General features: G+C 44.5%; 2 protein-coding genes across 2 annotated transcripts in view; both read right to left on the bottom strand.

Annotated features, from left to right (window-relative positions):
- LOC119385012 (uncharacterized) overlaps positions 1-8,539 on the bottom strand; it is a 68,716-nt gene extending 60,177 nt beyond the window's left edge. Inside the window, exons 1-2 of the mRNA XM_049413261.1 lie at positions 8,512-8,539; positions 8,276-8,298 (exon numbers count right to left, since the gene is read on the bottom strand). The gene's annotated coding sequence lies outside the window, so the exon portion shown is untranslated. The remainder of the gene's footprint in view (positions 1-8,275; positions 8,299-8,511) is intronic.
- On the bottom strand, positions 3,453-6,441 carry LOC119385666 (uncharacterized). The gene is made up of 2 exons (XM_037653065.2): positions 6,201-6,441; positions 3,453-3,824 (listed from the first exon to the last, which is right to left on the bottom strand). The coding sequence occupies exons 1-2, from the start codon at positions 6,369-6,371 to the stop codon at positions 3,468-3,470; spliced, it is 528 nt and encodes a 175-aa protein (XP_037508993.2). The 5' UTR covers positions 6,372-6,441; the 3' UTR covers positions 3,453-3,467.
- Positions 8,540-14,693: the final 6,154 nt, after the last annotated feature.

Raw genomic sequence — 14,693 nt, 5'->3', positions numbered from 1 at the left:
ATTGTGAACGTCACCCAACATCCACACTTAGCGCTAAAAACAATAAGTGACTGCGACAAAAGTGTGGCAACTACTCTATGGGTTATAGCAAAACTGTACTATCCATAGCGTTTGTCAGGCAATAGGAATGACGATTGAAAAGCAAGAGACGAAGTGCACGTGAGAAACGGCACAAATCTCTTTAAGCGACTACATCCATAAGTAGTGTGAAAGTCCAGCTTACAGAGGTAATCTCACGCATGGATGTCCCCATAAAATAAATGATAGATTAGTTTCCAGTGCCAAGTAATTCGCAATATTAGTACAGCATTTAACTTTGCGAACACACTTTCATCGCTCGATTACTTGAAGGTGAAGTGCAGATTGAAGTTCTCTCTTACCACTTTTTTGCTCTGATAGCCTGCTGATCATATGTGAGGGACAATTTCGTTAGGCAGTTGAACAGGCGAAGTTTATTAGCTTTTCCGTTACTGTTCCTTCAGAATCACATTTATTTTGCTAAAATGTGCTGTTTCTCGGTCTTACGCATATGTCATGTGCGCTTAGCAAGACGTCCATAGGAAAGCGAATAACATATGTTTTGATACTACTCCCGAGTTTCCTTAAAGGGGTTCTACAGCGCTCATAGGGCACGCCCGAAAAACGTTGCAGACATGGCTTCCGCGAAACTTGTTGCGCTGCTTGCAACAGACAACTTACAATTTCACGTGAAAAATTGTAATACCCTACTACATTCCCAGCGGCCCCAGCTACGCTGTTAGCAGGCGTGAATTGCTGCTAGCGGCGTAGTTGAACGCCGAGCTGACGGACAATCGCAGTGTCCATGAAAGTCTCTTAGGTTCCGCGGCCGCCCGCACCGTGGCGCCACTTGACGGTGCTGTACGCGGCTTACACGCTATCAGCGGCCGATATGGTCATAGTGGGGAAAAGAAAGAGAGAAAATGTTCAGTGCGTGACAATCGGCACCATAATTTTTTGGCATCCAACCGCCCTTTTGTCATTCCTTCCAGTGTAGCGTCAGCCCACTCGTAGATATGAAAGGAGAGAGAAAGCTAAAGTTTAGCGCGAGAAATCTGCCTATACTTGACAGATTGAAAAAAATCAGCAGTTATATGACCATTACACCTTCGTATAAGTGCATAATACTCGGTAGACACAATCTCAAACGTAAAAGAGCTTGAAGAATAAATTGACCAAGCGATACGCTACTCGACAATGTTTTCTGAGTAGTCTAGCCTTCTCTAAGTACAAGCCACAATATATGGCTGCTTTTGCGCAAGGAAATAACGAGGAAAGGGGTCCAGGGGAGCGCAAACTTTCGACTGTTTATTCAAGAGACAGTGCAACCAAATATATAGGCACAGACATGCGCAGAAACTATGCACACCTCGAGCGCATACCACCCTAATCGCAACCTGTGATCTATGAACTTGCGCTCTGCCTGCGAAAGAGACAATAAAGTGTCACTGATACACATGGAACCTCGTGCTTTGATATGACATGCCTCCAACAACTCTCGAGCCGTGGTGTCCCCGCTTCTACCCAGAATCTGAATCTTATTCAAGCACAGCTCACACTTATGTGAACTGCAGTGGGTCGGCAAATGTGCCCCATCTTTACCTTTTAGTGAAAGCTCGTGTTCCCGCGCACGTTCATACAGGCCCCTTCCCGTATGGCCGACATACGTCTTGCCACAGGATAGCGGAAATTCATACACATTCTGGGTAGAAGCGGGGACACCACGGCTCGGAGAGTTGTTGGAGGCATATCATATCAAAGCACGAGGTACCATGTGTATCAGTGACACTTCATTGTCTCTTTCGCAGGCAGAGCGCAAGTTCATAGATCACAGGTTGTGATTAAGGTGGTATGAGCTCGCTGTGTGCAAGTTTGCTGCGCATGTCTGTGCCTATATATTTGGTTGCACTGTCTCTTGAATAAACAGTCGAAAGTTTGCGCTCCCCTGGACCCCTCCCCTCGTTATTTCCTCGCGCAAAAACAGCCATACTTTGTGGCTTGTACTTAGACATGAACCGACTAGCCCAGCAACGTGTACTTCTAGCCTTCTCGCCTGAGTAATGTCGATGTGCTATATCGGCGTCAGTAAATCGGGAACTCTACATTATATTATATTGAGCTTAAGCTCTTTCAAAACATAAACACTCAAAAGTATGTGGGCAAAAGTATAATGAGTCCCTGATACCGAAGGCCTTGACAGATCTCTCCGACTCCGAATATAAGTGGCCCCTCTCCTCCCCCTCAACCCTAATAGAGTCCTCACAATAAACGGACAGATACCAGAATATTCTGCAAGTAAACGAAGAGCAGTGCATGTTGTTCATGTGTATAACAAGTTCATCAGCAGATAAGAAGATTGTGTGACTGCGGTTCTAGAAAAAATTACACCAGTTCCCTCTAAAGGGGTCCATGAGGCGATGCGAAGCCGGAGCGCTTGCACGATCGCGTTCCGTTGTCGTTCGTTGGGCATGCTACCGACCTCGCGTCGTGGAACGCGAAGAGGAACGCTACGCGCGTCTTGTCTTCCCTCTAGCCTGGCCATTAATTCTCACAGGGCGAGCGTGGAACGCGGTCGACAGACGTGCGAGAGGGGGGCAGCGTAGGAGAAAATAGAGAGGGGGAGAGGACGCGCATGCGCCGGCGTTCTTCGCGGCGTTGCGCAGGAGAGAATTTTGGCATGTCTAGCCCGCGTTTCAGATGAAGAGTGGAGAGGGGGAGTGGCGAGAGGGAAAGGGGGAGGGATGTGGAGAAGAGGAATGAAGAGGAGTTGTGTGGAGAGGGTATGAGCATGCGCAGTAAGGGTGGTCACGCCGCACACCAACACCAGCACCCCCACCACCGGTTTGAACTCCGCTATGAGATGCTTCGCATCTAAAAAAACATAAAAACACGTATCAGTGTGAAGATTTTGGGCAGTCACCTTAAGAAAAACGATATTAATCCACTTCGCGACACCATATCGAAGAAACAAATGGTCAGTGCTGTGACAGAGGCGTAATTGTAAAACGGGATATATTTCTTATTGTCGCTCAACATTCGACAGTGCTTTAAAGGTCAAACCGGCAAAAGTTGTTCAGTATGTATTCTTCGGGAGTTAAGAGTTCACCATCAAATCGCGCTGGGCAGGTAATTATACAGTGTTGATACGTGGTAATTCAAGATTTTCATGTCAAAGTGCATTCTAGTATATTCGTGCAATAATGCTAGTTGATTGCTCAAAATGAACTTACGCATAACTTTGTTGATTTTAGGCTGTATATTCGTTTTCTCCGACTCAACGCTATTCATGTCCATTGGAAGCGTATCCACAAGTTCGCGCACCAAGCCGCACACAAGCCTCATTCGTAATCGAAATAGACCTAATACAGCAATAACGAGGTAAAGTTAGTGCAATACCCAATAATGTTTATTTCAATTTCAGAGGGCTTAGTAAACGTCAGGGAGTGTTTTTACATGGAGCCGTGCTTCACGATGACGTCGATGATGTTTTCAATCAGCGCTTCGCCTGATTCGGTCACTTCAGGCTTGGGCAGAACAGCGGCGGTGCCATTTCCTTTAGGCCCAGCAAGCCTGAGGGCAATGTCTTCCAGTGAGTCACCTGTCGAGCCAACAATATCGCCAATCTGCTCGGCACTTTGGAATATAGAGGACGTTGTGCCCCTCGCTGCGTAAGCGTTAATGATTTTAGCCGTGATTTGGGCAAGTCGAGTTTCCGCCGTGCAGTTACCAAGCTGTGCGATGTCGGACGCCCAGAGATACGCCTTTTGTTTCTTGAACTTGAACTTCTTTTCTCCGAATACGGTGATCTATGTTGCATAGACAAAGCAATAGTTTCAGTGTAGCAAAGCACACGAAGTAGTCCCCATGGTCATATCCCGTAATTTATCTATATTATTGGTCTCAAATGGGGATCTACGAAAAAATGTTGTAGTTAATTACAGCTTGCTCACTGCTTGTCACACATTTCGCAACACTGTTAGTAAGTGCAGCTAGTAAAGGTAGTAATGGTTGCAGATACACATAGTACTGTTGGCTATTTATGACGCTAGTACACCGATTTCAAGACCTCGCAGGCGCTGTGAACGTAGAAATTTAGCTGGCCTCGATTTAAAAGAATGTCCTGGAAAAATAGGGACCAGTCCGTGTGTTCGCTTTTAACTGTATTAAAAAAATTACACCATTTCCCGCTAAAGGGGACCATGAGACGATGCGAAGCCGGAGCACTTGCACGATCGCGTTCCGTTGGCGTTCGTTGGGGACGCTACCGACCTCTCGTCGTGGAACGCGAAGGGGGACGCTACGCGCATCTTCCCTCTAGCCTGGACGTTATTTCTCACAGGGAGAGCGGGAAATGCGGTCGACAGGCGCGCGACAGGGGGGCAGCGTAGGAGAGGAGAGAGAGGGGGAGGGGACGCACATGCGCTGGTGCTCATCGCGGCGTTGCGCGGGAGAGAATTTCGGCATGTCTAGCCCGCGTTTCAAAGGAAGAGTGGAGAGGGTAAGGGAAGAGGGGAAGTGCGGAGGGTGAAAAGGGAGGGGAAGTGGAGAGGGTGCGGTGGGAGGTGAAGTGGAGAGGGGGAAAGGGGGATGGTATAGGGGCAGAGGGGGAGGGGCGGGGGAGGGGAGAGCGTAAGTAGAGAGGGGAAGGGGGAGGGGAGGGGAAGTGGACAGGAGAAATGGTCAGGGGGAGTGGAGAGGAGGTGTGTTGAGAGGGTATGCGCATGTGCAGTAAGGGTGGTCAGGCCGCACACCACCACCACCCCCACCGGATTGAACTCCGCCCTAAGATACTTCGCATCTAATAACAAGCGACCCATACCGGTCGCTAGCTCGAGTAACTAGCTAAGCAGCATTCAGAAATACACGCATCCCGTTTCGACTTGTCAAATTGCGCAATCATTGGACAGATTTCTACGCCGCGTATTTTGAGCCCTTAAAACGTACATTTGGCCAGAGCGCCGTGGAATACAATATAGACCAATTTTTAAGTACGCGTATTCTAAAAGATCCAAGGTTTTCGTTTCAAATTTGCGCAACACAATGTATTCACAAATGTGCGCAATGATGTGGCACGTAACTGGTAATATGGTCATAAAAGTAATGAAAGGCACTACGGTTGAATTCTGCGGTTGAATTATTTTACAATAAAAATTGTCGTCCTGCGCAGTAAACGACGGGCAAAATAAGGTAGGATCTGCTACTAACTTACCTTGCTTGCACCTGCAAAGCTCTGGCGTTACTGAATCGACGGTAAAATATTGGTGTCTGTCTGTGAGCCACAGTAACACTTTCCATTAGCAACTTTCTATTTGGAGTTACAAGATTTCTATTATCCTTTTTTCAAGATTGTATTGCGTTGGCTTCCATATATTCATTACATATCCTCGTTTTCTTTTCAATAATTCTTGTTTCTATGATGAAGTCGACAACATGCATCAGTCTTCTCCCTATCTTTGTGACCAAGCACTGAACATGCATTTCTGTGTGTTCTCCTCCTGCGTGTTTTCTTAATTATACTTTGTTCTTAAATATAACCGTCCGTCATCGGCTTTAGCGTATCGAGTCAATGACCTACGTTTTTCACGAAATTATCATTCCACTCATTTTTGATGGCTCTTCTACCAGCTAATATGTCATATAATAGATATTAGCGAATAAGTAAAAGGACAACAGTGCACTTTACAGCGGGAGCTGTTTTCGTCGTCCTCTCCTGCTGACTCCTCATTTACGGAAGCTACGTCACCACCAGACTAAGGGGTACCTGTCCCCCTCGCTTTAGTCCTAAAATTTAGGCTATAGTAATTTCTCATCCATAAGCGAGCTTCAGAGATGGGAATAGAGGTGCTCGGAGATTGGAATGGTGTCTCGCCCCACGGCGCAGTTCGACCAAAATGAACTCGTACGAACTCGTCCAACTCTCCACATTGCTTGCTTATATGACAGTTGTTAGCCGCAGCTGCTACCGTAATAGTCTCTGATGCGAAAAGCAGTATTATTTTTAGCATGTCCAATCCAAGGTACGAACCTTAGGCAAACATGTAAGGTAAATAAACGTCACTAATTCTTAGAATCGTAGCATGGGCTTCAGACTGAGTACTGCGCTCCTAATATTAGAGTATATCATGCAACTGAATTCACTATCTTGCCTGGCGTTCTAGTAAAATAGTGTACTCTGTACTAACCAGCAGCCCTTCGAGGTCCAGCAGGCGGCGGCCTCCAATTTTCAGAGCTGCTCCCATCTTTCCAAGCAGGTAACCCATGTCATTGAGTCTCGATGCAGCCTCCCTGAGTACGGCGTCTACCTGGTCGTGAACGCTGGTGCTGCCACGCAGTGAGTCACTTGCATTCACCATCACGTCGCTTACTAGGCGAGCGAGCAGCGATGATGCGACGTCACTGGTCGTCTTCGGCAGCACTGCGTCAGTTTTCAAGCAAATAGCGCTGATCAAGGTGGAAATCACACCCTCATTGCGTTATAATCATAAAGTAAAACGAAATAGCCTCATCTGCGAGGCTCTGAATAACTCGAAACTTTAATAGTTGGTTCATGACCATTCAAGTCAGTCGTATTTCTTCGTCGTGCTTTTCGAGATTCCTTTTATTTCCTTCCAATCTGTTATTCGTGCTCTTGGGATTTCTTGTCTTCAAATCGTTTATATATTCATCGTAGTATTTTAGGCTACTGTAGGTACCAACCTGAAAGCGCGACTTTGTCTGCTGACCACCGTCTCACTAAACTAAAATGTTTTCTGCTGAAACCATAGAGTTCATACTATAATAACTAGAGGGGAATCTAGCGCTATTGTCTATGCGGGCTCCTTGAGCGGCGTTTCAACCACCACGGTACATTATTAGGATCTGCTGTGATTGGATTAGGTTCTTGAGATTCGCGACGCTTGTTTGCCAAGTGTAAAAGAAAGCGATATGAAGTTATTTCCAATTAAAACTTGCTTGATTCTTTTGTACGTAAAACTTATTGCAAACAGTTTGCGCGATCATGAGATGGAAGTTAAACTTGAACAAATTCAGCCACCGAGTATGCGTGGCTCTGAAATTGTGTTCTAGATCTGGCATCGCGATGTAATAAATTATTTTTACGAAACTTAAAACAAACACGCTTGAGTTTCCGTCGAAAGTACGCATTATCTATTTACAGAAATAACAGTTCGAAACACTTAGCGTATCATCCGCTGCGATGCCAGGTGCATCTGTACAAGTGGTCTGACCACAACGCACCTCTCGTTTTCTAGTGAAGTCAAATCAGAGGAGCATGACGGTGCCTCTACTTAGCGTTGCCTTCGTTCTGCAGCCGATTTGAAAGAGTTTTGGCAAGACGCGCTTATCAAACAAATTTGAAGTCTATGCAATTTTCTGCACTGGCATGGGACGCTACATCTATGCGCAGCGTTGAGTGCACGATGCTTTGCTAAAACTGTCAAATACAACCTATAGATCTGCAACACCGCAGCAGACCAAGAGATCTAGTGGTTTTCAGCCTCTTTGAGCAACAAAGGCACTATTTCAGTGCTTTGCAACGCGCCCCACTACCACACCTCACGAAGAACGAAACTGAAACGGTAGAAAAAGATCCGTAGACAGCGCTAACGCAGTCCACTCCCAATCATTTACTTCCCATCATTGCCATGGTGGTTGAACGATCGCGGCGCCAGTTTCCTCTCTCGGTTATTGTATGAAACTCTATGGCTGAAATAACTAGACTGATACCACGTGGGCGGCTAATTGCGCTATGCTTTGGAGGACTAAGCCCTTAGCATACCACTGCGCATTTTTACAAGCCATTAATGTAATTAGGCTGCCATAGTAGCTTGTTGAGCTCAAAATGATAATTATAGTGTGGCAATGAATTTCGACGAGTTATTTTTTTATTTTCCTTATTTTTTTGCATTATCCGCTAATTCTAGCGCACGAATAATTCATTTTAAGGTGTCAAAGCTACGCAACACGCTAAACTATACCAGTCACCTGTGTATACAACCACTGAAATTAAAGATCTTCTGCACCGTATGTAGCTGTATTCGTGTTTTCTTTGCCCAACTAGCACACCACCACATTGATACCTTCCGTACGGCTGTGCGAGCTCTAGAACCCGAATGAGAACATGACACTCCATGGGGATACCACCTAGATCCTTTTTTAAATATTACCACTACACACTAGCGAGTAAAGATTTGTAGCATCATAATTACAAGATATCATAAATACCTGCGAATAAATTATTGCGCCTTATCAAACTCACCTTGTGCCGTGCTATTATCTTTCCTGCAATGCACAAAACAAAAGGAAGAAATGTGAGAGAACCGAAAGCTACAATTTTGAAGCAGAAACTGCGATATATGCGTGCAAGGAAGCTTCTGTTTGCTAAACTGCTAGATAAATTGTTTAATTCATTGATTCATATTAAACGGTTAATTATATGATTTTCTAATCATTCATTGATAACGTTTCTATAAATAGAACTGTGCAAATACTTACGTCTCATTCCCGTCTTCGAGGATTCGGCATTGGCCATATGCAAATGAATCAGAAAGAAAGACTATGTTATACAATTTTATAAAGATCAAACTCACATTTAAGGATCTAAATCTGAAGGAGAACCGCTCTGTCACCACTTAGATGCTGTGCTAGCCTTGCTGTTTGGCATTTTATGTACCGCGGCAGAGACGACGAGCTTATTTCGCAGACTGGTAGGATACACAGATGTGCAAAACGCGGTAGCGTTTTACAGGGTTTCCAGGTTCACTTTGCTGCCCCTTCGCAGCCCTCAGTCACAGTACTCGACAACGACAAAATAACGACCCCCAATAGGTGAACTTAGGAAGTCGAAACTGCGCATACATTTTACTTTACGAGCATCGAGAGCATTCCTTATCATTGTTAATCTCTAGTTTTTAAATGAACACGAAGTTTGACGGAACCTTATTTCGCAGTACGTTTATACTGGGTTTTGTTCTCATCATGCTAGGCCCCGCCACGGTGGTCTAGTGGTTATGGCCCTCGACTGCTAAGCCGAAAGTCGCGGGATCGTCTCCCGACCGCGGAGGTTGCATTTTCGATGGAGGCGAAAATATTTAAGGCCCGTGTAGTTGGATTTAGGTCCATGGTAAAGAACCCCAGGGGGTTGAAAATTCCGGAGTCCTCCACTACGGCGTTTCTCATATTCATATCGTGGTTCTGGGACGTTAAACCCCAGATATTACTACAATCAATATTATCGCCATGTTAGGTATGTGCCCCTGAGCTGAACTGAAATGCAGCAATAAAGGTGGTCACATTAAAACCCGCGAAAAGTAGTGCGCTGCTCTCCACAGAAATTTGAACAAAACTAATACAATTTCAGGAAGCATATTAGTGTAAACACTCACTTGAAAAGTGTGCCATGGAAACGAGAAGAAGGGCGTGCACCAGCTTAGCCTTCATCTTATTTTCTGAGATGCACCTGCGCACTGCGTAAATATTAGTAATTGTGAACTACGTGGAAGAATTTGGCTTAAATATGCTCGTTGTGACACATAATTTGAAATCAAGTTCCCCGGTTGGCCTTGGTGTGTAAGGCTCGGAAGTGATTAATATTTTATTTTCACTTATTACTTATTTATTACTTTATTCGCAAATCCGTTTGGACAATATAGATAGGGCTCAGTGCTTTCGGAGATTACTTTTTTTTTAAATTCGGAGGGTGTTTTTCGGAGTTCTTTTTTGTGTGTGGAAATTCGGTTTTTATCGGAGCTCGTTTCGCGTAAATACCCACTTCTGCGTTTGCGTTATAGTCAATACTCCAAAAGTTTAGACGAAATGATATCTGAACACGAAAACACCAAAACACACGAAGCGAATTTTAGTTGTCTAAAGGTTTGAACGCACAGACACATATACACACAAGCGCAAATACTTGAATACAAAACACCCACGTTTGTGTGCATTAGAACTTTAGAGCTTGTTGTAATGCATGCAGGCATACTTTGAGAGGTCCGCATATTCGAAATTGTCTGCCGCGTCTCAGTGCCGCTGGGGCACCGTATAAAGTTGAAACTCGATTTAACAAAGTCATGAGGATGCTCGAATTCTTTCGCTAAATTGGGAACATTGTGAAATAGAAAAAAGATATTTTTTGGTCATTCGAAATTTACAATTGTAACCTAGAGACACCCAGAACCTACCACAGCGTTATTTCTGTCGGTAACCCGTGCCTGCGCTTCTCAAAAGTCCGCGCTCGCGGCCCTAGGTCGACTCCGACATAAGGGACGCCATGTTCGGGCGATGCAGGCCAGGTAGATGGTCACGTGGCGTTATGACTGCTTACCGATATGCGATGACGCGGAGAACGAATGCAACCGAAGAAACCTACTGGCATCGTTGAAATCAAGCATAAATCATACATAGCCACATACACTAAATGACGTATCGAGCACGTCTGTACCTCACTTTTCATATCAAATGAAATGAGGGCGCCAGGGCAAGGGGATGACGAAAACTTGGCTAAAGAGAGAACTATACCTTGTTAACTCCGTTTACCCTCATCTACAATAATTATGTAAACTCTTCACGTTATAATATCAACGTTTGACGAGTACTTGTTTTACACAAAAAAACACTTCTTAGCTACGGCATTCTGAGCCTAACGTAACTGTTTGCGCACAATAATTTAGAACACATCCTTTTTAACAATGTGTACTCTTTGAACATGTGTTATTTGTAGTTTTTAAAGGCAGTCTGCGTTAATGATACCTCGTATTCGAAATTGCTGGGCATTGTTTAGCTGCAAAGCCATAAAGTGTTTTCAAACGTCCAGCGCACTGCGTTCTTGTTGTTAGACCTACTGCATTGTTTTACAAATGTTTTCCTGACCATTTTATTATATAAATTGCGTTGAGAGAGTTTAAATGACAAAGAACATTTACACCATGCGTCGTACGATTTATATGTACGCGCAAATTATTTTCGTCGTCCCTAGCACCTAGTAAAAGCAGCCAACAGATTCTTCTCAGTAGGATGGTGCTGTCACGAAAAGTTTTGAATTCCCGAAGTAGAAAGACTTCCGCTCGTTTTGCCTCTTTTGTTTGTCAGACCAAACGCTCCATCATGGTTGGAACTCCGTTCTGCGATAGTAAAGCGTAGAGTGGATCGACCATCGACGTCATTCTACAAAATTCTAAAAGATTTCTCAGTGAACATCGTCCACTGAAAACAGAAATTAAACGAGGCAAGTAAATGAACCAAGCAACAATACTCATAAGACTAAATGAAGCAAAAGGAATACGACAACGAAATTCAGAAGTGCAGCCACATAGCTTACCTTGTGCGGACACTCCGGCGCCAGCAGTGAGCACGCCAGCTTTGGTAGCCACCGGGCGTTTCCCATACCGAAACACCTGCGCTATCTCACCGTGGAGCGATTTGACGAAGTCTTGCGCAGGGTTTCCATTGACTGCTACGCCAACCGATACAACTCTTAATTAAATCTAGATACGTGCTTATCATGAATGCACTTTTTGCTTTATCTCATGCATCCTCTGGCTGCTCTATTCTGATCGCATTCGTTAATTAATCCGGATCCTGGCATGGATGGTAATTTCTCTAATATACCTCTTTCTGTAACTCTGTTACTCTTGAAATGTCCTGTTAGTGCCATAAACAGCCGCTGCAAGAAACTCGTGTCATCAACGTAATACAGATGTTATTTACACTTCATCAATTACTTATTTTCTCATCAATAACTTATTTTCTGTCAATAATTAGTTACATTGCCTCTAAGCATCAAGTTAAGAGTTAAAATCGCGCCAGGTTAATTTCTTTACACATCGCCATCGCGACCAAACCAATCAAAGCAAAAAGAAAAAGGCGGTGGGTAAATTTCACTTGCGTTCTTTATTTCAATGCAGAAGCGTTAAAGGAGAATATTAACTAAAATGTAGGCAAAAATACAGCCAGCTTTATGTGCGCTGTTGGCGTGTGGTTTCCATGATCGACAGTTTATCCGATCTATCATTTAAATGTTTTAAAAAAACGAAGTAAAGCACGAAGTGTAATCGCAAGATTTATTGACTGTTTATAATGATCAGAATAAAAAAATGTGGGCACTCCATTCCCCTTCTCTTTCTCCACATTCATTTGGTTCGAAATTTCGGGCAAACATTTAGATAATGTGTAGCATATCATTTTTTTTTCACAGATAAGCACAAATTTGCTTCTCAAGGATGAGTTGATCAAACAGATACCACTGTTTCAGCACTAAAGTGGTGCAGTCATATAGCCTTTTTTAAGCAAAACAAATCCGACATGTAGAGAGAGAGAGAGAGAGAAAAAAACGTTCTGCGGAAAGGCAAGAATGTTAACCGGCAAATATTCTTCGTGGCAGAGGCCAGAATGTCCTAAGGTAAGCTTTGAAAGCGTAAGCATAATATGACATAGAGTATTCACTGAAGCTATACCTGGCGACAACTTTCTGTGGCAGCACAGCCAAGGCTACGCAACCGAGCCACGCACTTTTTTACTACGCTTCTGTATGTAGCCCGCGAACGCTAGCTTTTGCTAAATACGTAGCATAAGAGAAAACATAAAAAGAAAAGAAATAGGTATTACGTTCAAGATTGCTTGCATTGAAAGCAAGAATGATTATCCCGTAAAGGATTTGCGATTTTTGCTCTTTCGAGTTTTCAGGTTTTCTGGTGTCCATTCCACGTTTTCCGTCCCCACTAAACAACGATGGCGTCGCTCAGCTGCAACCAAGGAGGTTTAAAAAAATCACAGCATATCCACGGAGTGAATGATGATGAGTGGGCGAAGCTGCGGAGGTTCATCGGTAAACCGTGAACCTTCCGTGAATTCTGCCCAGTACATCATCACCGACGTGAGATAGGGCGCGTTTATACTAAAGGTTCGATGAGGTATGACGACTTGCAGCTCACTTTAATTTTACATGTACGCTGTGAATTTTCATTGTTTAGAAAACCATTGCTTTAGAAAACATCTGGCGTCTTTCGTTAAGCAGCTGGCGTCTTTTCCTTTTGCTTTAGAAACATCTGGCGTTCTTCCGTTTTGCTTTTACAAAACATCTGGCGTCTTTCGTTGGTTTATTTCATCAATCAACGGCGTTTTGAACAAAATTTTAATTGTTTAATCACGCACAGGAGAAATCTCACCAGGCACTACCTTGGAGGTAAAGAATGGCTGCTAATGGGAATGAGAGACCGAAGAAGTCGGCTTTTAGCTACCGCTGCGAATTTTTTATTGTTCAACAACGCACAGGAAAAATCTCCCACCGGCACCACCTTGGAGGTCAAAGCGTAAGACTGGTTACGGACTACGACTACGACTACGAGGGACGAACGGGTGCCGCCTTAAGGAGCTTCGCCCCTAAAATTTCTGGAGTGGAAGCTCTCGCAACGTCTTGCCAGCGAAAGTGAAGCCAGCTTTTGCCCACCAAAGAGCTCGGAAACACGCTCTTTTCTGGTAGTGCCTAGTTCGAGATCAAATGGCTTTGATCTGTTAGTGTAAGTACTACGCTGAATATAAAATAAAAGATCGTAGTTGCCGACAAAGGCAACCCGTCGAGAGGAGTATTGGCGATTGATCTTCAATAAAATTTGCCATGACTTTGATGCTTATTTTTAAAAACTAGTAACACAAAGGCACACTTGGAGCAGTATCTCACCCGTAAAAGTTGCCATAATAAACTCGTCTGGCGTGCGAGGAAAACGTTCGCTCTCCTTCGCCAAACGCCGACGGTCTATCGTGCCCCTACTAAGATGGCGGGCGCAGCCGCCATCTTTTGGTGGGCACGGCTTCACTCTTGCGCAGTAATCGCCACTCCAGCAATTTTTTATTTAACCTCCTTGGCTGCAACAGGTGCACATCGAACCTTGCAAGTTAGCATAAGCGCGTGTTCGTTAGGTGATCTGTGTTCATCGACCAGAAAGAAACGAAGACAGCGTTGCGTTGTGAATTATTTTGTTGATTTGCCCATACTATCAGCGAGAAGGAAGTGTGCAAGTGATACTACCATCGCAAGTGGGTCTCTCATCGCGATAACTTCCTTGACAGTGACGACGGCTACCTGCAAGTCTTCAGCAAGAAGAGCCGCTTGAAAGCAAAACTGCTATTGAAAACAGTACGTAAAATAAGTGGCCCATTTCATAAATTGCGTTTCATACATGGTCGGTATTTCGATTGCCTACTATTGCTGATACAATCGAGCCGAAAATTGCGTCTAACACCGTGCCCGTCGGCGTCTACGGCGGGAGGCGTTTTGGCGCCTTGCAGTGAGAGCGATTCACGGTGACAAAATCACCCGTGCACAGCTTTGCCTCGGCAACAGACGCGTTCATGTCTATTATGCGACTGACAGCGTGATTTTTAATGTGAAAAAAAAAAGCATTCTTGACCACGCGAGTAAGGAACGGGTTTCACCCGTTTGTAATCGCAAGCGTGAGACGCCCGCTCCTGACCGTTCGTGACCAAGATATCTGCTGCCTTTCCATGTGCCTTTCGATGCCTTCGCGTCTCCTGACAAAATAGCATGAGCGTCTCCAGAAAGTTATTGCGTCTCCAAATGTAGGAAAACGACGATGTCGACCCTGTGTGCACCGAAATTCAGAAAATGGCTTGTTACCTTTGCGTAAGATTTCCAATTGCGCAGTTACTGCTGGGCCATAGCT

This window comes from Rhipicephalus sanguineus, chromosome 3 (genome assembly GCF_013339695.2).
Source record: "Rhipicephalus sanguineus isolate Rsan-2018 chromosome 3, BIME_Rsan_1.4, whole genome shotgun sequence".
NCBI classification, from domain to species: domain Eukaryota; kingdom Metazoa; phylum Arthropoda; class Arachnida; order Ixodida; family Ixodidae; genus Rhipicephalus; species Rhipicephalus sanguineus.
This window is presented reverse-complemented; position numbering and strand designations above follow the sequence as displayed.

Excerpts from the sequence above, each read along its gene's own strand:
- LOC119385666 (XM_037653065.2), bottom strand. The coding sequence starts at position 6,371 with ATGGTGAATGCAAGTGACTCACTGCGTGGCAGCACCAGCGTTCACGAC. Across the intron at positions 3,825-6,200 it reads TGGACCTCGAAGGGCTGCTG|ATCACCGTATTCGGAGAAAA; the intron begins GTTAGTACAGAG and ends TATGCAACATAG.